The 23,167-nt window shown below is 48.9% G+C and overlaps 1 protein-coding gene across 6 annotated transcripts in view; it reads left to right on the top strand.

The window, feature by feature from the left end:
• The window catches only part of GAK (cyclin G associated kinase), a 70,567-nt gene that overhangs the window by 46,690 nt on the left and 710 nt on the right, over positions 1 to 23,167 (top strand). For 2 of the 6 annotated variants that reach the window (XM_075992919.1, XM_075992923.1), the window contains 9 exons: positions 8,929 to 9,122; positions 10,403 to 10,549; positions 11,253 to 11,702; positions 12,044 to 12,229; positions 13,411 to 13,533; positions 16,538 to 16,666; positions 21,098 to 21,331; positions 21,685 to 21,833; positions 22,963 to 23,139. In XM_075992919.1, coding sequence (XP_075849034.1) covers positions 8,929 to 9,122; positions 10,403 to 10,549; positions 11,253 to 11,702; positions 12,044 to 12,229; positions 13,411 to 13,533; positions 16,538 to 16,666; positions 21,098 to 21,331; positions 21,685 to 21,833; positions 22,963 to 23,139 — 1,789 coding nt within the window. The remainder of the gene's footprint in view (positions 1 to 8,928; positions 9,123 to 10,402; positions 10,550 to 11,252; positions 11,703 to 12,043; positions 12,230 to 13,410; positions 13,534 to 16,537; positions 16,667 to 21,097; positions 21,332 to 21,684; positions 21,834 to 22,962; positions 23,140 to 23,167) is intronic. The other 4 variants (XM_075992920.1, XM_075992921.1, XM_075992924.1 and 1 more) reach the window with 4 other exon arrangements.

Genomic DNA, 23,167 nt, shown 5'->3' on the forward strand with positions numbered 1-23,167 from the left:
TGCCATCACGTTGGCAATGCCAAGAGACTGAGGGCTCCTCTTGTGTTTTTGTGTCTCTGTTTTTACAATTTTTTTAAACATTTCTGTGTTTTACATTTCTTTGTTGTGTCTTACACTTTTCTTTTTTGACTCAAATGTTCACAACTTTAACATTTCGTTTCTTTTTTTCTCCTTTGGAGGAAGATAACACTCAGAGCTTCTGTAGTTTTCCAGCCACAGCATAGGCTTAAAATAATTTTTAAAGACCAAATGACTGAAGACCAGAGGAAAAAAATGGGTGAAACATCTTCAGGTGATTCGATACTGAAGGTGGTAGACAGGCTCTTGGTAACTATGATTAGTATGTTCAGGAAAATAAAGGCAAAGGTGGGGAAATTCACCAGAGATCTAGAAGGTATAAAAAGGAGACAGATGTGCATTCTACCAGTGAAATGAAGAACTCAGCTTTGTTTAACAACAGAATAGACACAGTAGGACAGAGAAATAGTGATTTGGAAAAAAACATCTTCAGATTGCATCACAAAAATGATGGAAGGTCCAGAGAGGACCAAAGCAGGCATTGGGGCACCACGAGGAGATGCGATGTCTGCCATCAGTGAGGGGCAGAGCAGAAATAACCTGTGAAAATTTGCTAGCCCAGAACTTTCCTACGCTGATGAAAGACACCAAAGCCATCCAATCAAAAACTCTGCAAACACCAGACAGGAATTTTTTTTTACACAAAGAAGAAACCCCTACCCAAGAACATTACAGTTGAATTGCTGAAAATCAAAGACAATAATTTTGGGCACCCAGGGAAGAGAAAGAATGGGAGGAGGGTCATGACCTCCGGTGATGAGACTGAGAGGATTTTCCTCAAGAGGTGCAGCTGTGAGTTGATTGGGTGCCATCTTCAAAGTGCTAAAGGGAAGACGTTGGAATTTGGTATCCAGTCAAACTGTCCTTGAGAGGCCAAAGCCAACTAGAGATGTTTTTATGCAGATCAATCGTGAGACAGGTTATTGTCAGCCGATCAGCTACGTCTCAGAGAATAAGGAAGGGCAAGCATGAGATGTGAGGACAGGGAACACTGAGGAGTCCTGGAAAGTGTGAATTAAGTGGGCGTCAACTACTGAAAATATCAGTGTAATGTATCAAGGGTGTGAGGACCCATTTGGGAGTAAAATGTGTGACAACAGTATTGCAGGAGAAGGGAGCAATGAGTAAATCTGCTGGGGTCCTCCCTCCAATTCCATAGGGATGGTCGTGGGTCTGGGATGGGAGTTGTGATCCCAGGTCTGATAGAGGAGAACAAGAAAGGTCTGATAGAGGAGAAGAAAAATAGAGTAAAAAATATGTGATTAATTCAAAAGAAGAATATAGAAACAGGGGGAAAAAAACAGATGGGAGGGGTAGAAAACATGGTGAGCGAGACTTAAGCCCAGCTCTGTCCATCATGCAGGAGCAGAAATGGAAGGAGGCCCTCCAGTTAACAGATGCCACTGCTGTGCTGGATTGAAGCACAACCAGGCAAACCAAAAAACTCCAGTATATCCTGTTTGAAAGCGCCATACATTAAAAAACATGTATATGAAGACCCAGAAAGGCCAAAATGGAGTAGTGGAAAATCAAATACCACACAAACAGTAACAGAGAGCTGATATTCCGATAGTGGTATCAGAGTAGACTGAGACAAGAAGAGCTGCTGGAAATAAGAGCAACATGTGCTAAGCCAGAATGGGCAGTCCAAAGAAGAGGTCCTAGGTCTGTGAGCACCTAGTAACATCTTCAAGATGAACAGCAGAAACAGACAGAACTACTTTAATAGAAGGTGACGCTGACAAACCCACACTGGTAGTAACTTCTGTCTCTGGTTAACAGAAGCATTATGAAAAAGTCAGGTAGGATGCAAAAGATTTTTTTTTTTTTTTTTACCAAAAAATTTTTTAACTTTTTTAACCAACTTGACCTGAGTTTTGCACACTTCAGCAAACACCTGGAGAAACTGCCTCTGTTCAAGTGGAACATTTATTTGCCAAAGTAGACATACACATTGGGTATAAATTAAGTCTCAGTGGGTTAAAGTAGAATCATTAATAGGAGAATACCCAGAGACAGCAGAAACATAACCCACGTGCCAAAAAGGAAATCACAGTTGAAATAAGAAAATATTTTAAACTGAATGATAATCACAATACCACTTGCCAAAGCTTGTGGGATGCATCTAAAGCAGTGTTTAGAGGACATTTATAACTTTAAATTATAAAGAAGAAAGGTTGACAGTGACCTAAGTGCACATCTCAGGATGTTAGAGAAAGAACAGCAGATTAAACTCAAAGAAAGTAGTGGAAAAAAATAATCAAAAGTAGGAGCAGAATTAAATTAAATAGAAAACAAGCATAGCATAGGAAAAATCAGTAAAGCCAAAAGATGTTTTTTTGATTCTCTGAAAAGATAAATTGATGAATGCTTAACGAATCTGGTCAAGGAGAAGGAAGAAAGATGCCAGTTCCCAGTATCAGAATTGGAACAGGACTCTGTGGAACCCATAGACATTGAAAAGGTATTCAGAAGATGCTAGGGAGAATGTTGTGCCCATACTTTTGACATTTTGAGTGAAATGAACAAATCCTCTGAAAAACACAATGTATCAAAATAGACATACGAAGAAATACTAAACTAGGATGTCTGTTAAAGAAATGTACTCTGTAATTTAAAATCATCCCACAAAGACAAATTCCATGTCCCAGATTGCTGTGCAGAGCCCAGACACTTGAGGAAAAGATTACATTAGGCAGACTCTCCCAGAGAATGCGGAAAGACAGCCCTTCTTGCTGCTGGGAAGCCAGCACTACCTATTATTATAGCAAAGCCTGATAGGAATGTTGTAGGAGAGGAGAATTGTAAGCCAGTGTCTCAGGAATATGATATAAAAGTTCTCAACAAAATATGAGCCAACAGAATCTAGTGTTACATAGCAAGGATGATGTATCTTGTCTGGTTCATTTCAGAAATGTGAGGTTGTTTTAACATTTGAAAATTAGTCTCTCTGATTCACCACATTAACAGAATAAAGACAAAAACCCATATAATCTTTTCATTGATAAAGTATTTAATAAAATGAGTGCCCTTTCTCATCAAAAGTCCAGCAGTTAAGGATTGGAGGGAACGTTCTTATTCTAGAGGACCTAAAGGCCTCATCCAAGCTGATAGTGAACTGCTTGGGCTTTTCCCTCCTGAGTCTGCAGACAGAATAAGGTTTCCACTCGCTGTGCACTATTTTATGGCTGGCCCTAGCCAGAGCAGCAAGAAAAAGAAAGGGCAGAAGGAATGAAAGAAGGAAGTTTCAGCTGCTGCTTCCCACAGGTAGCAGGATTGTTACAGCAGGAATCCAAGAGCTCCTGCACACTGTTAGAGTGAGTAAATAAATTTAGTAAAATTGCTGAATGTGGAGTTAAAATACAGCAAAATACAAACACAAATTGAAATTTAAAAACAATGCCATTTATAGTAATTCAAAAAGCATCATACCTAGGAATAAATCTAACAAAAGACATGTAAGACTTCTAGGCTGAAAACTATAAAACCTCGCTAAGAGAAAATTAAGCACTGAAATGTCAAAAGTAAAGGATTTGCCATGTTTATGGGTTGGAAGATGCAATATTTTTAGGATATCGGGAGGACACTAACCAATTCCATATAGTAACCAATGAAGTTGATTAGTGTCCTCCAGAAATTCATGGCCCTGTAGGAAGATGAGGAGATACAGAGGAGGAGACATGGTAGGGAGGAGCAGAGGCTGGGGGGATACAGCCACAAGCCAAGGGAGGCAAGAAGGGTCCTCCCCCAGAGCCTCTGGAGGAAGTGCTGCCCTGCAACACCTGGATCTTACATTCCTGGGCTCTAGACTGTGAGAGAGTGAATTCCTGTGGTTGTGGGTGCTATTACCTGACCAGGACACTGGAGAAGAAGTCGGTGATCTCTGGCTTCTGTGCGATCCCAGCAGGGGTGTGGGTGTGGGATCAATAGGCTGATGGGGAGGGATTCGCATGGCCAAGGCTGTCTAAAGGGCAGAGTTGAAGGAATGACCTACCAGGAGTCAAGAGGGGCCCTGAAGCCATATTATTTAGCACTGTGTGCAGGGACAGGGGTCTTAGTGCACTAGATGGCTTATAAACTATAGGAGTTTATTTCCCACAGTCCAGAGCCCGGGAAGTCAAACATCACAACACCGGCAGACATGGTGCCTGCTGAGAACTGGCTCTCTGGTTCATAGATGGCACCTTCTAGCTCACATGGTGGAAGAGATGAGGGATCCTCCTAAGGCCTCTTTTATGAGGGCAGTAATCCCATTCATGAGGCCCTACGTAGCCTCCTGAGTGCGTCAATTCTCAAAGGCACCACCTCCTGATTTCACCATCTGGAGGGGAGGGGGAGCCTCAGGTGTGAATTTGGGAGTAGATGAACATTCAGACCATCCCAGTCAACACACTGAGCCAGGGAGCAGTATAGAGACCAACACGCACATGTTCCGGGTTTACAGCAAAGGCGCACTGCTCAGTTCAGTGGGGAGAAGGTTGGGCCAGGGATACCTGTTTGAAGAAAAAAAAAGAGTCTCTTTCACACAACATTTACAAAACTTACTTTGACATGGGCCATATACCTAAACTTAAAAATTTTCCATGATACAGCTTCTCGAAGAAAACATAGAATATCTTCATAACCTTTAGTTGGGCGAAACTTTCTTAAGCAGAAAAAGAGCTAACTCTAAAAGAAAAGCTTGGTAATTTTTGCTTAATTAAAATTAAGAGTATTTGTTTTGTTAAGAGGCTCACAAGGAGATGTTATAGTACACACATCTGGAATATCTGAAGGGTTACAGATCAAAGAAAGACAATTCATTAAAATGGGCAAACGGCGTGGCCATGCTTTTCCCAACATGGGGATCCTAATGGTCACCAAGGAGAGACAGACCACAGGTGACAGCGGTCCTATAAGATTACAATGGTGGTGAAAGATTCCTATTGCCTAGTCACGTCTTGATGATCCAGACCCTGTGTAGGCCTAGACTAATGTTTATTGTATCTTCATTTTTTTCTTTTGAGACAGAGTCTCTGTTGCCTGGGCTAGCATGCCATGGCGTCAGCCTAGCTAGCTCACAGCAACCTCAAACTCCTGGGCTCAAGCTATCCTTCTGCCTCAGCCTCCCTAGTAGCTGGGACTACAGGCATGTGCCACCATGCCCGCTAATTTTTTCTATATATGTTTTTAGTTGTCAAGCTAATTTCTATTTTTTTTTTTTTTTTTAGTAGAGATGGGGCCTTACTCTTGCTTAGGCTGCTATGGAACTCCTGAGCTCAAGCAATCCTCCTGCCTTGGCCTCCCAGAGTGTTAGGATTACAGGCGTGAGCCACCACACCCGGCCTATCTTCATTTATTTTTTTTTTCAGCATATTATGGGGGTACAAATGTTTAGGTTACATATGTTGCCCTTGCCCCCCATCTTCATTTTTAACAGAAAAGTTTAAGAAGTAAAAATAATAAAAAATTTTTAAAATAGGAAAAAGCTTATAGAATAAATATATAAAGAAAAATATCTAAGTGTTACTACGAGAGTAAAAAAGTTAAAAAATAATTTAAAAGTTTATAAAGTAAAATGATAGCAGTGTTCATTTATTATTGAAAGAAACTTTATAAAATACATTTACTATAGCCTAAGCGTACGGCGTGTGTAAATCCCCTTGTGGTGCACAGTACATCCTAGATCTTCGCGCTCACTCACCTCTCACCCTGATTCACCCAGAGCAGCTTCCAGCCCTGAAAGCCCCATTCACAGCAAGTACCCTATAGAGACGTACCATTTTTTTCTCTTGTTTTTTGTATTGCTTTTCCATGTTTAGATATGTTAGGCACACAAACACTTACCATTGTGTTACCGTTGCCTGCAGCATTCAGTGCAGTACCCTGCTGTTCAGGTTTGTGGCCTGGAAGCAACAGGCCATACACACAGCCTAGGCATGTAGGAGGCTGTGCCACCTGGGTTTGTGTAAGTGCACTCTGCGATGTTCGCATGACGGGATTGCCTGACAATGCATCTCTCAGACCGTATCCCCATCGTTAAGCTGTGCGTGACTGTGCACAAAGCCTTCTCACCGTCATTAGTCATCAGGGAAGTGCAAGTTAGTGCTCTGACTAGAACGGCTGACACTATCCGACATTGGCAAGGATGTGGGAGTGTAAAATGGTACAACCTCTATGGAAAATCTGCTTGAGCTTTGTACTCCGGACTATGTCCTCAAGAGAAATGAGAGCTTGGAACCAATAACACGACTCATCCAAGAATGTTCTTAGAGCCCAAGGCAGGGCTCCATTTGGGGCTTGACCTAGGGACACACAGGGATCCTTCAGGGATGAAGAGGTGGTGAGCATCTGAGACTGGGTGGCTTATGAAGAGCAGAAACTTAATTCCCACTATTCGCGAGGCTGGGAAGGCCAAGATGAAAGTCCAGCATTTGATCTGGCGAGGGCCTCTTGCTGCATCCTCATGTGGCGAGAGAGTGAACCAGCCCACTCCCAGAGGCCCTCTTATAGCAGCATCAATCCATCCACACTGGGGATTGCATTTCTAGCACATGAATTTTGGGGGACATGTTCCAACTCTAGCAATGTGTTCTGAATTATACTGGTTACGCACAAATACAACTTGATTGAGTTGTGCTCTTAAGGTTGTGCGTTTTGTGTATGTTATTCCTCTAAAAATGAATGAATGAATCAAATGAGGAGAAGGCTTATGAGTTGACTGATGGAGGCAGGAATGTGTGCACATGCCGTGAGTGGGCTAGCTTTGCGGAGACTTGGCTGACATAGGCAATGTGAAAGGAGAATTTGGAGTGTTGGTGGCCAGACACTGATGAGCCCAAAGAGGATGCACAGAGGCCCTGAGGCGTCCTGGGGCTGAGTAAGGGTGCCAGACAGTCTCAATGCACAGGGTTGCAGTCACGACACAGGTCAGCACTGTCATTTACCAGCCGAGTGTGGCAGAAGCCACCTGTTGGAGCCTGACCACACAGGTGCCCGAGCGGTGGGGCTTGCGGCTATGTCCTGCAGCCCAGGGCCCACAAGAGCTGCCAGCCCTGCTCATAGGCCCTCATTGTTCCCTCACCACCCTGCTGGGTGAGCTGCAGGCCCAGGGCCTAGGGGCAGTCTTGGGGGACCAGCTGGGGTGGGGAGGCTGGGCCAGGGCCCTGGAGCTCAGCTTACCTTGCTCCCTCCGTCCTGGTTGATGGCGGGGTCCGCTCCATTTCTCACTGTGATCGCCATCTCCTGGCTGTCAGAATCTTCCCCCGTGCCTGGTGACGCCTTTACAGATATCACCGTCTCCGAGGCTCCAGGTAGCAGTCCCACCTGGCTGAGCTCAGTCACCTATAGTCTCCTGACTGGGCAACTGACGAGGAAAGAGAGACTCAGGTGTGGAAGGAGGTTTGTGGTGGCTTTCGGGCTTGTGCCATAGCCACCTCTGTCCAGAGCGCCGGGGAAGGGTGTGCAGGGGGCAGCCGCTCTACATGAGGTGGTGCACCTGCCCATAGCCCTGGCGGGAAGCGGGATGCCCAACCCTTGGGGCAGACACCGATGGCTGCTTCTCTTCTCTCTCTCCCTTGGCACAGAGGTGATTATGTTTGGGGGGTGGGAGGAGTCAGCCAAGGGTCTTTATACATCAGAGTCGTGTGTGTGTGTTCCCTGGTTTTATTTCGTGAAGTCCAGAGCAGTAGCAGTTAAGGTCAGATGGAGCTCTGCCTCCGTCCCCTCTTCTCTCACTCAGCGCAGAGCTGGTCTACTTTGGAGTGTTGTTGCTACCACCCCTCAGCACCTAGTGTCTCCCAGGAACCAGCTGCTGCTCTCTTGTTCCTTTTTTTAATTTTTTCATTCACAAAGCTTAAGTGTAACACATTAGGCGGTGTCAACTAGGGCAGACGTTGGGGAACATCTCAAGAGCCAGAGTTTATCAGTGTAGCCTGTAAATGTTATCAGAGACAACCTAAGGAAATATGTGATATACCCTGAAATTGCTTAGAGAGATGCTGACCCTTGAAATTAGAACAATTGAGTGAAATGGCAGCTGAAGTCACCACCTTCAGATTACATTGGTTACTCGTCTCCCTCCTATGCTGCCGGACAGCTGCCCTGAGTGTTGTCTGGAGACCCCAAAATGTTATCCCACTCGAACCCCCACCTCTCCCCATGACTCGAGCAGGGGCAGGCTTGAGCCAGGACTGCCTCCCTGGGCCCCGCAGTGAACCATGGCTTCCTTTCCCCTGGAATCTTGTTTTCAGTCCCTGGAATCCACATTCCAGAGGTCTTGATTTTATGGGCAGCTGTTAATAGCCGGGGAGTGAACATCACCATTTTTATGGAAAATGCATGTAGGGTCCCAAAGTACCTGATTTAAACCAACTGAGGGGCCACAGCACATGTATAGTTGGGGATGAGGCCTGGCCCCAAGGGCCGGCCACGTGGAGCTTGCTCACCTGGGTGTCGGAGTCGCCTTGCCAGTGGGAGCCGACCCATCTGCTCTTGTGTATTTGCTGCAGTCTTGGGGCCCAGCCCAGCACTCTTCTGACTTTCACACAGTTGGGGGAGTCCCCACCGTGATGTCAGAACAGCCAGTAAAATGCCTCTGCTGGGCTATGACCCCCGCATGCCCCTGACCCTTCCTGTTAGGAGTCACGCGTTCCTGCCCTGCCAGATACTAGGCGAGTTTCCTGGGCTGTCGCTTACATGGCTATGGTTTGGTGGGGGAGGAGATGGCTGTGTGGCCTGATGGCTGCCTTGAGGCCCAGTCTGCCAGCTGCATAGTCTTGTTTCTGTGCATGATTCTGTAGCAAATGTTTAAGTGACATGCAAACTACTCTGTGGGTCTTCCTAACTGGTGTCTATTTGGTAACACCACAGGTATGACCTGGACGCTTGTGACATTCAAGAGAAATACCCGGACTTGTTCCAAGTGAACTTGGAAGTAGAGGTGGAGCCCAGGGACAGGCTGAGCCGGGAGGCCCCACCATGGGAAAATGCAAATATGAGGGGGCTGAACCCCAAAATCCTGTTTTCCAGCCGAGAGGAGCAGCAGGACATTCTGTCTAAATTTGGTAAGGCCCCACAGGTAAAATGATAGAATTCCTGTTCTTCATATGCATTTGCAGGAGGCCTGGCTCTGTTCAGGGCGTGGGGCGGAGCCCACCACACCCTGTCTGCAGCACCTGTGTGCAGGCAGCGCTCAGGCTCCAAGCTGCTCACAACTGCAGGAGGTTTCCGAAACTCCTGTCTTTGGATGTGCTGTAAAGCCACCAGCTACGGCACCAGAGAAAGGAGGAACCCGAGGACTGCGATCTCAGGGCAGCGGAGGCATACTCCAGCCTCACCACACACTTGGGCTGCCCCCGGGCGACCCTCAGGCACTGGGTCCTCTCGTCTTAGGTGGGGGCAGAAATAGAAACCCGATTTGCTAAAGCGTGGCGGCAGTTTGCTCTGCAAGCCTGTTCTGGCCCTGAGTCTGCTTTGTGCGGTCACATGGGCCAGGTCTGCACCCACTGGCAAGGGCTGCCTCCGGTCAGGTGTGTGTCAAGCGCTGGCTCTCAGGTCTTGTGTTTGGACACACATTCATTCTAAGTGAGAGATTCCTCTCAGGACCTGCTGAACCCCCGCTCAGGCAGGAGCAAAGTTCTTATTCCTGCTTGTGGCCCCATGCAGCATGGTTGTATCTTCTCCTTATTTCAGAGAAGTTACCAAAAAACTAGTACAAATAGTACGTTGGCGGGTAGGACTTGTAATGTCATCTGCTGGGCACGTCACATTTTTCTCCATGTTCTTGGTTTGCATTTTTTATGTTTTCTTACCTGAGGACAATTCCTGGAGGCGGGGATTGTTTGTGTGTACAGGTGTGTGCAGATGTGTGCTATGTATATATGTGGTGTGTGCAATGTGTGACATGAATGTGTTGGTGTGTGCACATGTGTATGTATGTCACATATGTGCTTGTGTATGGGGGCTGCACACATGCATGGTGCTGAGAGTGGTGTGTGCATGCTTGTGTGTTATGTGTAAATTCGTGTCTGCATGTCATGTGGCGTGTGCATGCCTGTGTGGTGTGTGGCATGTGTATGTGCATTTGTGTGGGCATGTGTGCCTATGTGCTGTCCACCTATGTGCACCCATGTGGCCAGAGCAGCGTCAGAGTGGACAGCAGGGACTTGTTCACGAGGGGAGCCTCAAGATCCTCCTATCCTTGGTGTGGGTTCCTGGCACTTGGCATTGGGGCTACTGTGTCCCGAGACCTGGCCACTTGCTGGTGCCCGCTCACCCTGCTGCACTTGTTGGCTCCAGGCCTCACCCACCCCAGCCTCCTGGCTGATTTGTCCTCTCCCGACAGGGAAGCCAGAGCTCCCCCGGCAGCCCGGCTCCACGGCTCAGTATGATGCTGAGGAGGGATCCCCAGAAACTGAGCCCACCGAGTCAGACTCACCACCAAGCAGCAGCACAGACACCAGCCATTTCCTCCACACACTGGATTGGCAGGGTAGGAGCGCAGGCGTGGGCGGGAGACAGGCCCCTGGCTGGGCTAGGGCTTCCTCAGAGTGGGGCTGCAGACCCTACACACTGGCCTGGCTGTTGATGGCTCTCACAAGACTTTGGTGGTTTTTAATTTGTAAGAGCAGATTCACAGCCCAGGGTGCTGGCCGAGGCCCTCTCAGTGGTCTCAAGGTGTGGGCCTTGGCAGGCTGGTCACACAGGCCCCTGAGTCCACACAGGGAACTCCTGACCCCTCACTGCCAACACCCCCAGGGTCCCAAGCCCCTCCCTGGCCCCCAGCCCAGTTGCTCCAGCCAAACACCTGGTGGGTCACGCTGACTTCTCACCCCTGGGGCATGCCCCAGCCACCTTCTGCCACAGCACCCTTGGCCAGCCCTCCTACCATGCCTGTTCCCACCGTTCCCTAGGTTAGGCATTCCTTCCCCAGGTGCACTGTCCCACGTGGGGCTGCAGCGTGTACCCCGCAAGACTGAGCTCTTGATCGGCGAGAGAGCAGCGGGCAGACCCTGCTTGAGGGGGAAGCTCCTGAGGGGCTGGAAGAGCCTCAGGAAACCTTAAGGACTATCAGTCACCTTTGATGGGTACCCTGGGCAGGGGAGGCGCTGAGGTGGTCTTCAGGTGTGGGCCTGACCAGGGTGTGGGGGCCCTGCTGACCATGCACCTATCACATCAGCCCCATCCACGTGCAGGTCCACCAGCCTGCCCTTTTGTTTTCTTTTCAGAGGAGAAGGAATCTGAGTCTGGTGTAGGAAACACCTCTCCCAAGGAGAGTCAGCCTGTCCTGATGGAGGACAGAGATGAGGGTGCAGTGTCAGAAGAGGAGGAGTCACCGTGCTCGAGTGAGAGCAGGGCGCCCAGGGTCGAGGGCGATGGGCCGGGCCAGCAGGACTTGATCTTCGATGTGAGGACAGCGGCCACACCACCAGAGCCCGAGCTGCCAGAACCCGAGCTGCAAGAAGACAGCGTTGACCTCCTCGGGCTGCACTCCGAGGCGGGCCAGGGGCCAGCTCCCCCTGTGCAGGCCTGTAGGGCCCCCTCTAGCAACACTGACCTCCTCAGCCGCCTCCTCGGGCCTTCTGAGGCTATTCCAGAAGGCTCCCCGGATGACCTGCTCCTGGCCAGCCCGGCCCCTGCCCCTGGTACACATTTCTGTTCTGATGTGGCTCAGCATCACAGTAAATGAGTGAGGAGAAGTGGGAGCCATCACTGTCACCTTAGAGGCGCCCAGAGGAAGGAAAGGGCCTCCCCGCTGCCTGAACTCGTGGGTGGGAACTGCCTGCTCTGCCCCTCATGGGGAGGGCCATGTCCTGGGAACTTTATCCAGGGCCCTGGGGTGCCAGGTGGTGGAAGAGAGGAGGCCCCCGGCTGACCATCATGCTATGTCCCAGTGCAGCGCTATGGCCTCTTGGGCTGCTCTGACCCTAGGAGGACGGGCTGATGCTTTGGTGAAGGTCTCACCTGTCCCTGCCTATCCCTGCAGCTGACCCATTTGACCCCTTGCTGCTGCCTTCTGATTCCGACACCCAGCCCTGCTCCAAACCTGATCTCTTTGGCGAGTTTCTCAATGGCGAGTTCCTCAATTCGGACTCTGCAGCCACCCCGCCTGCCTTCCCATCCACCCACAGCGCTCCACCCCCATCCTGCAGTGCCGACTTCCTGCACCTGGGTACGTGGCTTGCACAGCCTGGTGGGACATGGGAGTTTGCTTCATGCAGCCTCCTCCCTCGGGATGTGGCTTGAGGTCAGACCTGCATCCCGGGCAGTGGGTGGGGCTGGACCAACTGCCCATGAGGTAAGGACAGACACTGCCACCTGCTCTTATGTCTCACCCAGACTGTGAACCTGCAACATGTTCTGGGTCCCCAAGGTGCCCCCTCCCACGGCAAGGCCTTCTCTGTGCTCCAGGACTGTGGCCATGCACAGGGACAGCCACCTGTGCCCAGAGCTTGTGTAAGGCCCAGCTGTTGGAGGGCTGGGAGACAGAGTGGTCCAGGAAGCCAGTGCTGGTGAGAGCATGGCAGGAGGACATGGAATGCGTGTGTGTCCGTGGGGAAAAGGCCATGCCATGGGAAAGGCAGGAGTGGCTTCTACAGACAGAGGCCAACAGGAGTTGGGAGGGGACCAGGCTGCCCCTCTGGCATGGTCCTGGGGAGGGAGTTCAGGCTCTTTCCCCCAAGCAGGCAGCGGTATCATCCCTGGTGTACTCTGGGGTGATGACTGTGACCGCTGTGGGGTGGCTTGTGAGTGGGCAGCATGGAGCACATCAGGCAGGGCTGGAGTGGGCGACTACAGAGGCAGGCAGTGTGGCCAGTGCCAGGGCAGATCAGACTTGCTGGGGCCCGGGGGCTGGTACCAAGCATGGTCACAGCTGTTCTGTCCCTGTACAAGGCTAGTCAGCTCATCAGTGTTTGCGCCACCGTGAGCTCTGGAGAGTTTTAGGGGAGGCAGGTTCTGGGGGGCACCAGGGAGTCCTGCCGAAGGGGGTGGGGCTTTGAGGCCTTGTCAGATAGGGCAATGCTGATGCTTCTCATTGTGGCTATGAGTTTCCCCTTACATCCACCTAGTCAGTGATCACATGGTGCATCCTCAGGGTTCATCGGAAGGAGGGAGGCCAGTCAGTGACAGCTGAGCCCAGCCCCAGCTCTGTGGCCACCGGCCCTGCCTGGAGTGCATGGGGTGTCAGCCACTAGGGCCCTGAGCACAGCAGGGGCAGCTGTGCCTCATCCCTCAAGGCCATGTGCCCAGCATGGTTTGTGTACTGCTCACATGGGAGGGAAGAAGGTACCCCCCACCAGAAGGGACTGACACACACACCAATGGTACTCTCTTCTGGCACCTTCTTTCCAGGTGATCTGCCAGTGGAGCCTGGTAAGATGACAGCCTCATCCAGCCACCCGGATCTGCTGGGAGGATGGGGTACCTGGGCTGAGGCTGCTGCGCCCGGGCCAGCCTCTGCACCAACCACTGAAGGTAGGACTTCAGACCCCCACTGAGGGCTGGATTTCCATACCTGCTGTGACCTTGATGCCTTTTCCCTTTTTATGTGGAAGGTAACTGTATGGATCCCCTCCGCCCAGAAGCATAGGGGAGGGCTGGAGCCTGCTCGGCACAAGGCTGGTTTCTGTGATTATTCTTCACTCATTCTAGGTGGGAGTGCAGAGATGTGTGTATCAGCAGTGCCCCATGTTCCACAAGGGTCTTCTCTTCTGCAGGGTATATGTGTTCTGTAATGTGACCTCTCACTTTGTGTACTATTTACAGCCTGATTCTTTGATCCATAAGGCACTGTAGCATTTCTGTGCCCCATGCCTGTTGCACTTCTGAGGGAGCCTGTGACGGAGAGAGGCACACCCCTGCTGAGCGTCAGGGCCACGGCCGATGTCACAGGGCCCTGTTGGGTGTGGGTTGCATGAAGCAGTTCATGTCTATGAATATCTGTCCTTTTCATACACCCATGACTCTATCCTACTGGGACATTTCTGGTAGTATGAATTGCTTGTCCAGTGCAATCATATTTACAGGCACCTCTGAGATACTGTAGGTTCAGTTCCAGACCACCACAATCAAAAGTGAGTATCTCAGTAAAGTGAATCACACAAATTTTTTGGTTTTCCAGTGCATATAAAGTTATGTTTACACTATACTGTAGCCTATTGTTTGTGTAATAGCACTGTATCTATAAAAACAATGTAGATATACCTTAATTTAAAATACTTTATTGCTAAAAATGCTAATGATCATCTGAGCCTTCAGGGAATCATGATCTTTTTTGCTGGTGGAGCATCTTGCCTTGATGTTGATGGCTGCTGACTGACTGAGGCAGTGGGTGCTACAGGTGGGGGTAGTTGTGGCAATTTCTTAAAATAAGACAACAGTGAAGTTTGCCATGTGGATTGACTCTTCGTTTCATGAAAGATTTCTTTGTAGCATTCAATGCTGCTTGATAGCATTTTACCCACAGTGGAACTTCTTTCATAATTAGAGTTGGTCCTCTAAAAGCCTGCACTGTTTTATAGAATAAGTTTATGTAATATTCTAAGTCCTTTGTGGTCATTTCAACAATGTTCACAGCATCTTCACCAGGAGTAGATTCCATCTTAAGAAACCACTTTCTTGGTGGCTCACGCCTGTAATCCTAGCACTCTGGGAGGCTGAGGCGGGCGGATTGCTCGAGGTCAGGAGTTCGAAACCACCCTGAGCGAGACCTCTACTAAAAAATAGAAAGAAATTAATTGACCAACTAAATATATATATATATATATATATACACAAAAAATTAGCCGGGCATGGTGGTGCATGCCTGTAGTCCCAGCTACTTGGGAGGCAGAGGCAGGAGGATCGCTTGAGCCCAGGAGTTTGAGGTTGCTGTGAGCTAGGCTGACACCACGGCACTCACTCTAGCCTGAGCAACAAAGTGAGACTCTGTCTCAAAAAAAAAAAAAAAAAAAAAAAAAGAAACCACTTTTCTTTGCTCATCCATAAGAATCAACTCCTCATCCATTCAAGTTTTATCATGAGATTACAGCAATTCAATCACATCTTCAGGCTTCACTTAATTCTAGTTCTCTTGCTGTTTCCACCACATCTACAGTTACTTCCTCCACTGAAGCCTTGCACCTCCCAAAGTCATCCATGAGGATTGAAATCCACTTCATCCAAACTCCTGTCAATGTTGATATTTTGACCTCCTCCCATGAATCACAAATGTTCTTAATGGCATCTAGAATAGTCAATCCTTCCCAGAAGGCTTTCAGTTTTCTTTGCCTAGATCCATCACAGGAATCACCATCTATTGCAGATGCAACTTTATGAAATTTATTTCTTAAATAAGACTTGAAAGTCAAAATCACTCCTTGATCTGTCGGTTACAAAATGGGTATTATGTTAGTGGGCATGGAAACAACATGAATCTCCTTATACATCTCCGTCAGAGCTCTGGAGTGACCAGGTGCGTTGTCAGCAAGCAGTAATGTTTTGAAAAGAATCTTTTTTCTGAGCAATAAATCTCAACCATGTGCTTAAAACATCCAGTGAACTGGCCAGATGTGGTGGCTCACACCTGTAATCATAACACTCTGGGAGGCCGAGGTGGGCAGATCGTTTGAGCTCAGGAGTTCGATACCAGCCTGAGCAAGAGCAAGACCCCATCTCCACTAAAAAAATAGAAATTAGCTGGATAACTAAAAAACATATATATAAAATATTAGCCGGGCATGGTAGTTGGTGTATGCCTGTAGTAATAATAATAGACTTGCTGAATGTAGAGTTGACACAAACCTTCAATTTTTAAAAAATGAAGCGTCTGCAAAGTGCAATAAAACAAGGTGTGCCTGCACAGGGTCGTTGACACATGTCTGCCTCTGGTTAAGTTTTGTTAATTTCTTTGCCCAGGAACAGTTCCAATCTTTGGTTTCTCACTAAAGTTGGATGATATCTTGAAAAATATTTTGCCAATTTGATAGGCCATCAGTGCTTTTAACGTGCATTTCTTTGTTATGAATGGGGTTGACTTATTTTGTGTGTTTTCGATTATTTATATTTCTTTTGAGAATCATTTCATGTTCTTTTCTTATTTTTAACTATTCTGTGATTGTGATTTTATTCCCAGAATATTCTCAGATTTATACTATTATAATGAATATTGTGAAGGGCCTTTACATTTTAGATAGATTCCAGGAAGTGATATTACAAAGTCAGAACTATATGAACCTTTTTTGGCTCTTGATACGAATTGTTAAATTATTTTCCATAGTGCGCCGTGTGGGGCTTGGAGGCAGAGGTTCTGCTGGTGTGTGGCTCTGTCTGGGCTGGCATCTAGTGTGCACTCTTTTTCATGCCTTTTCAAAGCTGCATAGGTGCCGACTAAGCAAAGAGTGAGGTGGTAGGATCGTAAAGAAGGAAGACCAGAGGCTCCCGGGAGGACGCGTTTTACTTCAAGTGGCACTCGTTCTAACACCCTGTGCCTCTTCTCCAGGCCCCCCTTTCTCTTCTGGAGGTCAGGCAGCCCCTTCCGGCCCTCAGGCCAGCTGGATCAAGTCTCAGAGCCTGGACCCGTTTGCTGACCTTGGTGATCTCAGCTCTGGCCTTCAAGGTAACATGAAGGGTATGTCTGGTGTGTGGATGGTGTTGTGTTTACTTGTAGGAGGTTTATTTTCATCTGACTCTGAGCTGCCCAAGGTAAGGTCTTTCCTCTGTTCACTGAAACCCCCGAACCCCAAGCATGGTGACCCAAGGCAACCACATGTCTGTTCCTGTCTGAGGTGTTTGCTGAAACTGGCACTGTGGCATGGCCCTGCCTGGCATTGCAGGGTCTGTGTCATCCTGCCTGAGGAGCGATGGGAACCATCTGGGCAGCAGGTCAAAGCGTGGAAGTGTGGCATGGCTGTCTCGGGCTGGGTTCTGCTTGGCTGCCCGTATGCTGCACTGAGAGCACGCTGGGTAGGTGAGACTCCAGAACTGAGCCCCACACCCCCAGTCCCGCTTCTGTGTCTGCCCAGATGGTGAACATCTGAGCAGCCCCAGCCCCCAGGTCGTGGAATCGCCTTCCGCTGGAGCCTGGTGGACTATGGTGTCAGCTCCCCTGCAGCCCCCACACTGGACACTGGACACCTGACATTCCTCAGCTCTGGGAAAATTCCTTGGCCTGCCTCATTAATTTCTTTGCTTTCTTTTCCCTAATTGTCTTGAATTCCTGTGAGCAAGTCTTAGATCTCCTGGGAAAGCATCTAATCCTCCCATCTCCGTCTCCTCTCCTTTTTGTCATCTCCCACTGTCCCATTTTGGCCCGTTTTGGCTCTGCTTTTGGGAGATTGTAATGAGAGTTTATCCTGTTATGTTAAGTCCCAAGAATTTTTTCATTCTTTGAATACCCTTTTTATTTTGTTAATGGTTTCTTGGGTATTTTTGTCTTTCTAAGGAGATCCATGAAAGTTTTTGTCCATTTCTTGTTTTTGTCTTTTCTTTCTATGTGTGGTCTCTGTCTTTTGCTGTCTGAGAGAAGGGAGGGGGGTGCAGGAAGAGCCTTCCTTAGGGAGAATGGCCTGCCTCTGCTCAGGAACTGAATCCTCTTGGGCTGCGAAGCACTTGGACAGGAAGAAAGAACTCCTCAGGATCCAGCTCACCTGGTGGCAGCCTGAGATGCTCTATCACAACCTCTTTGAAAACAGAGCAATCCTGAACAAAGAGAAGTCGATATAACTGAAAGGAGAAACGGGCAAACCCAAATCATAGTTGGAAACACCAGTGTTCCTCTCCACACATGATAGAGCAGCCGGACAGAAAGTCGGCAGGGACATGGAAGAGCTCATGACCACCGACCGGCCAGCAGGGTCCCCGCAACAGCACGCCCTTTCCATGCACCTGTGGAGCCTCCCCAGGATGGGCTTATCCCAGGCCCAGAAACAAACCTCAACAAATGTAAAAGAATTGAAATCAGGGGGCTGCACATGGTGGCTCATGCCTATAATCCTAACACTCTGGGAGGCCAAGGTGGGAGGATCGTTTGAGACCAGCCTGAGCCAGAGTGAGACCCTGTCTCTCTAAGGAATTGAAAAATTAGTTGGGCGCAGTGGTGCATGCCTATATTCTCAGCTACGTATGAAGGTAAGGCAGGAGGATTGCTTGAGCCCAGGAGTTTGAGGTTGCAGTGAGTTATGATCACCCCACTGTACTTTAGCCAGGGTAACAGAGCAAGACTCTATCTGAGGGGGGAAAAAAAAAAAAGAATTGAAATCATGCAGTGTGTTCTCTGACTATAATGAAACCAGACTCTACAAATGAATAACAGCAAGATAACTGAAAAACCTTCACGCTTGGAAACACTTATAAATGATACCTAGGTTTTCAAAGAGCAAGTCTTAAGGGAAATAAAACAATATATTGAGCCGAATGAAAATAAAACAGCAAAACCTGAGAGACACAGTTAAAGCAATGCTGAGAGGGTAATTTGTAGCATTGAATGCTTGCTTTAGAAAAGGTAAAATGCTTCACTAATAACATGAGCTCTCAGCTCAAAAAATTTGAAAATTTGAAAATTAAGAAACGCAAGAAATGCAAAGTAAGCTCAAAAGCAAGCAGAAGGAAGGAAATAATAAAGGACCAAAATAAGTGAAATAGAAAACAAAAAAAAAATTTACATATAAAATTCAGTACCTTTCTGTAATAACACTATCAGCAAACCAATAATAAGAGAATGCCATCAACTTGATAACAAGTATGTACAGAGACCTATAGCTAACATCATTCTTAATGTTCCCCCTAAAATCAGGAGCGAGGTAGAAATTACATGTATTGGAAAGGAAAAAATAAAATTGTTCCTATTTGCAGATGATGTGATTGTGCAGCGTACAAGATCAACACACCAAAATATATTTGTATTTCTGTTTACTTACACAAGGAAACCAAAATTTAAAACAGTACCATTTATAATCACTTTTTAAAATACAAACACTTATAAACAGCATAAATGTGACAAAATGGCATAGGACTTATATGATAGAGCTATAAAACCAAATAGAAATCAGAAGATCTGAAAAAGTGGACAGACATACCATGTTCATGGATTGGAAGTTCCAGCCAAGTAAAGGTGTTGATTTATATGTTTCACACTATTCCTACCAAAATCCCAGCAAGGATTTTATAGATACAGACAAGCTTCTTGTAAAATTTGTTTGGAAAAGCAAATGAGCTAGAAATGGCTAAAATAATTTTGTAATGGAAGAATAAAATGGGAGAAGTTGTTCTCCCAATACCACAGAAATGGAGACTGTGGTATTGATAGAGGGGCAGACACACTTGATTTTTGACAGAGGTGCAAAAACCATTCAACAGATGGTGCTGGAGCAATTGACATCCATAGACAAAGGGACTTGGACCTAAAACTTAAAGCTGATAGATTGAAGCTTGACACTTAGAACTCTAATGACTTTTGGGGAAAACCTTTGGGATTTGGAGCTCAGCAGAGTTCTTAGGTCTCCTAAACAACCATTTGTAAAAGGAGAAATGAGTAAATTGGACTTCTTCAAAACTCTGAAAGACTGAGCTACAGATTGGGAGAAAATACTTTTAAGATGATATTTGGACAGCTGATGAACACATGAACATGTTCAGCATCACTGGCCTTTAGTAAGATGCAGGTGAAGACCTGATGAGACATGACCCATTGGGCTGGCTGAAGTAGAGGCCACACCCAGTGCTGGTACAGAGGTGGAGAAACTGCAGGGGATGAAAACAGATATGGCCACTCTGGAGAATCAATATATGGTCTTTGTGCAACTACCATGTGACCCGGGGCATTTATCCTAGAGATTATAAACTTTTGTTTGCATACAAACCCAGGGCAAGCATTCAGAGATTTGTTACAGCCAAACGCTGGGGCAGCTCAGGGATCCTTCAGTGGGTGGGTGGTTGAACAAACAGGCAGTCCCCACAGCAATAAAAAGGAGTGTACAGTAGCTGCATGCAGCGGCTCAGATGGACACTGTCCTGAATGAAAAGAGCCAGTTGAAAAGGTCACCTACTGTTGATTCCATTTCTAGAACATTCTTAAGATGATAGAACTTTAAGAACAGATCTGTGGTCTGTTTTTTGGTTTGTTTGTTTGTTTGTTTGTTTGTTTGTTTGTTTGTTTTGAGACAGAGTCTCACTCTGTTGCCTGGGCTAGAGTGCCATGGCGTCAGCCTAGCTCACAGCTACCTCAAACTCCTGGGCTCAAGCGATCCTTCTGCCTCAGCCTCCTGAGTAGCAGCGACTACAGGCATGCACCACCATGCCCAGCTAATTTTTTCTATATATTTTTAGTTGACCAGTTAATTTCTTTCTATTTTTAGTAGAGACAGGGTCTCACTCTTGCTCAGGCCAGTCTCAAACTCCTGAGTTCAAACAATCCACCCACTTTGGCCTCCCAGAGTGCTAGGATTACAGGCATGAGGCACCATGCCCGGCCAGATTGGTGGTCTTGATCTGGTGTTTACAGGAGTCTGTACAGGTGGTAAGATTGGGTAGACCTGCACACACACGCACACAGACAGGCACAGGAGTATCCCGCTGGCCACGCCCAGATGGGCTCTGCAGGCTGTGGCAGAGCTGCTGGCCTGAGCAGTTCACTGAGGTCATGAGAGGCGCCACCCTTGGGGGTGATAAGCAAGGTTGCTTGGGTTCTCTTGGTACTGGTTTACAGCTTCCTGTGGTTCTGATTATTTCAAAGTAAAATATTAAAGAATCAGCCCTCATTTGAGGGGCTTTGGGAGGGGGTGCCCACATGATAAAGAAGGCAGTGGTCCTCTCTGGACAAGCCCCTGGTCAGCCTTGGCCAGGCTGGGCCCGCGGGAGAGGAGGTGCTGCCTCAGCAGCCTCCCCGTCCCAGTGTCTGTGCTTAGCCTGTGCTGCCCCGCCCCTGGAGACCCTCACATGGGGTTGGTAGAGCAGCAGATTCTGGACGCCCCAGGTATAAATGTTCATTTTGTAAACATGCTTTTCCCAACATGTGTGGTGTCTTGAGTGCTGACTGTGAGTGTCCTGTGGTCTGTTTCCCCAGGCTCGCCCGCTGGATTCCGTCCTGGGAATGGGGGCTTTGTTCCCACAACGGCCTCCACCCCCAAGGGCAGCAGCTCCTGGCAGACAAGTCGGCCGTTGACGACCCAGGGCACTTCCTGGTCCCCCCAGGCCAAGCTGCCCCCCAAAGCCTCTGCACAGCCAAGGCCTAACTATGCCGCAAGCTTCAGTGTGATCGGGGGGCGAGAGGAGAGGGGGGTCCGTGCACCCAGCTTTGGTGAGTTTTCCTTCTGTCTTCCTTTGCATTGGGGTGGGTTTTGCACAATTTAGCCTGAGGTGGTTAAAGGTGAAATCCTGTTTTGTCTTGTTCAGCTCAGAGCCCAGCCCCTGGAAAGGTGTGGTTAAACCAGCAGGTCCGTTTTTCAGATACGTCTGCTGGTGTCTCCTCTGGGTCATGCCACCAGGTTCCTCTGGTCCTGCGTCAGCTTCTCCCATTTTTAGCAAATGGCCTTTGGGACCCTGTTTTTTCTTTTCTTGTTTTCTGTTGCAGCCTCAGGACAGTGGCCCCATCCCCCAGGGGTGCAGGAGGAGTTAGGGGAAAGAGTCTCTAAAAAGTGTGTTCTTTTCCAGCTCAAAAGCCAAAAGTCTCAGAGAATGATTTTGAGGATCTGTTGTCCAATCAAGGCTTCTCCACCAGGCCTGACAAGAGGGGGCCAAAGACCATCGCAGAGATGAGGAAACAGGACCTTGCCAGAGACACGGACCCGCTCAAGCTGAAGGTGCAGTGGTGTCGGTGTTGGGGCCAAAGGCCTCTGCTCAGGCTCTGGGGCATCTGCTGAGCTCTTCCTAGGGCCTACATCTCCGGCAGGGGACCTGTCACTGCAGTTGGACCCTGCAGGCCCTCGAGGACAGAGGTGGCAAGGGGGCAGGCTAGCCCTCTGTGGCCTGCTGCCTCCGTTTCCCAGAGGCTTGGCCAGGACACTTGAGTGGGCTTCAGCACTGGCTGCCCTCCTCCCCACTCCCTCTAGCATGGTTGTACTTGGGGCAGCCTGTCTCTGTCTCTCCTCCCGGGGTGTCTGTAACAAGACAATCACGTGGGTGTATCCCTCAGGACTGCTCTGCAGGTGCCGAGCACCTTGACCCAGGACACTTGCCGTGGGGGAACAAGGCCCAGTGGACAGGGTGTCACTGCTTTGGCCTCAAGCCAAGTCCTGCTCTGTAGCTGGGTTGATGGTTAGTCTGCAGCCACAAGATGTGGCCTTGGCCTTGGCTTCATGCCATAGGCTTCCCAGGAGCTGTCCGTCATGCCCCTGGGCCCTGGGGCAGGTGGGGTTGCACCAGAGGGACAGGGTTTATGTCCGTTTTGAATGTCTGGCCGAGACAAGGGTCACTCAGTTCTGGCGGAGGCACCTTCTGGCCCCTGGGTGCTGCACCATGAGGCTACCTGGCCTGGTCCTGGGGTGGGCTCTCTGCAGGAATTGGGGTGGTAGGGAGTGTGGTGGGGCCGTATATGTAAGGTGAGGCCTCTGCGGGCCCTGCTGGTGGGTCAGGCATCCTCCACTCAGCCCTGCACTCAGTGATAATGGGCATGGGGGTGCCGGGGCCATGAGACCCTAGAGACCCTCCTTGGAAACTTGCTCTGTGGACTGGACACCAGTTATAGGCAGCAGCTTCCCTTGCGGAGCCTGGCGGGGTGGCCAGGAGTCGGGGTCTGGGCTTTGGCTGCCAGGCTTAAACTGCAGCCTGCACTCTCCCCTGCTCATTGCACCGCCCTGGGTGCCTCCTCTACTTGAGCCTCAATTTTCCCGTACAGCAAGGAGGAAGGTACTGGGAGCCTCAGGACGTGCCTGCGGCCCCCAGTGCCTCCCATGGGCACCCAGGGCTCAGTGTGCATGGTGTCCCCTGTAGATCCTGGACTGGATCGAAGGCAAGGAAAGGAACATCCGCGCCCTGCTGTCTACACTGCACACGGTGCTGTGGGACGGGGAGAGCCGCTGGACGCCTGTGGGCATGGCTGACCTCGTGACCCCAGGGCAGGTGAAGAAGCATTACCGCCGTGCAGTTCTGGTCGTGCACCCTGACAAGGTGAGTGGGCTCGGCCTGGGGCCTGCAG

Source organism: Microcebus murinus, chromosome 16 (assembly GCF_040939455.1).
Source record: "Microcebus murinus isolate Inina chromosome 16, M.murinus_Inina_mat1.0, whole genome shotgun sequence".
In the NCBI taxonomy this organism is placed as follows: domain Eukaryota; kingdom Metazoa; phylum Chordata; class Mammalia; order Primates; family Cheirogaleidae; genus Microcebus; species Microcebus murinus.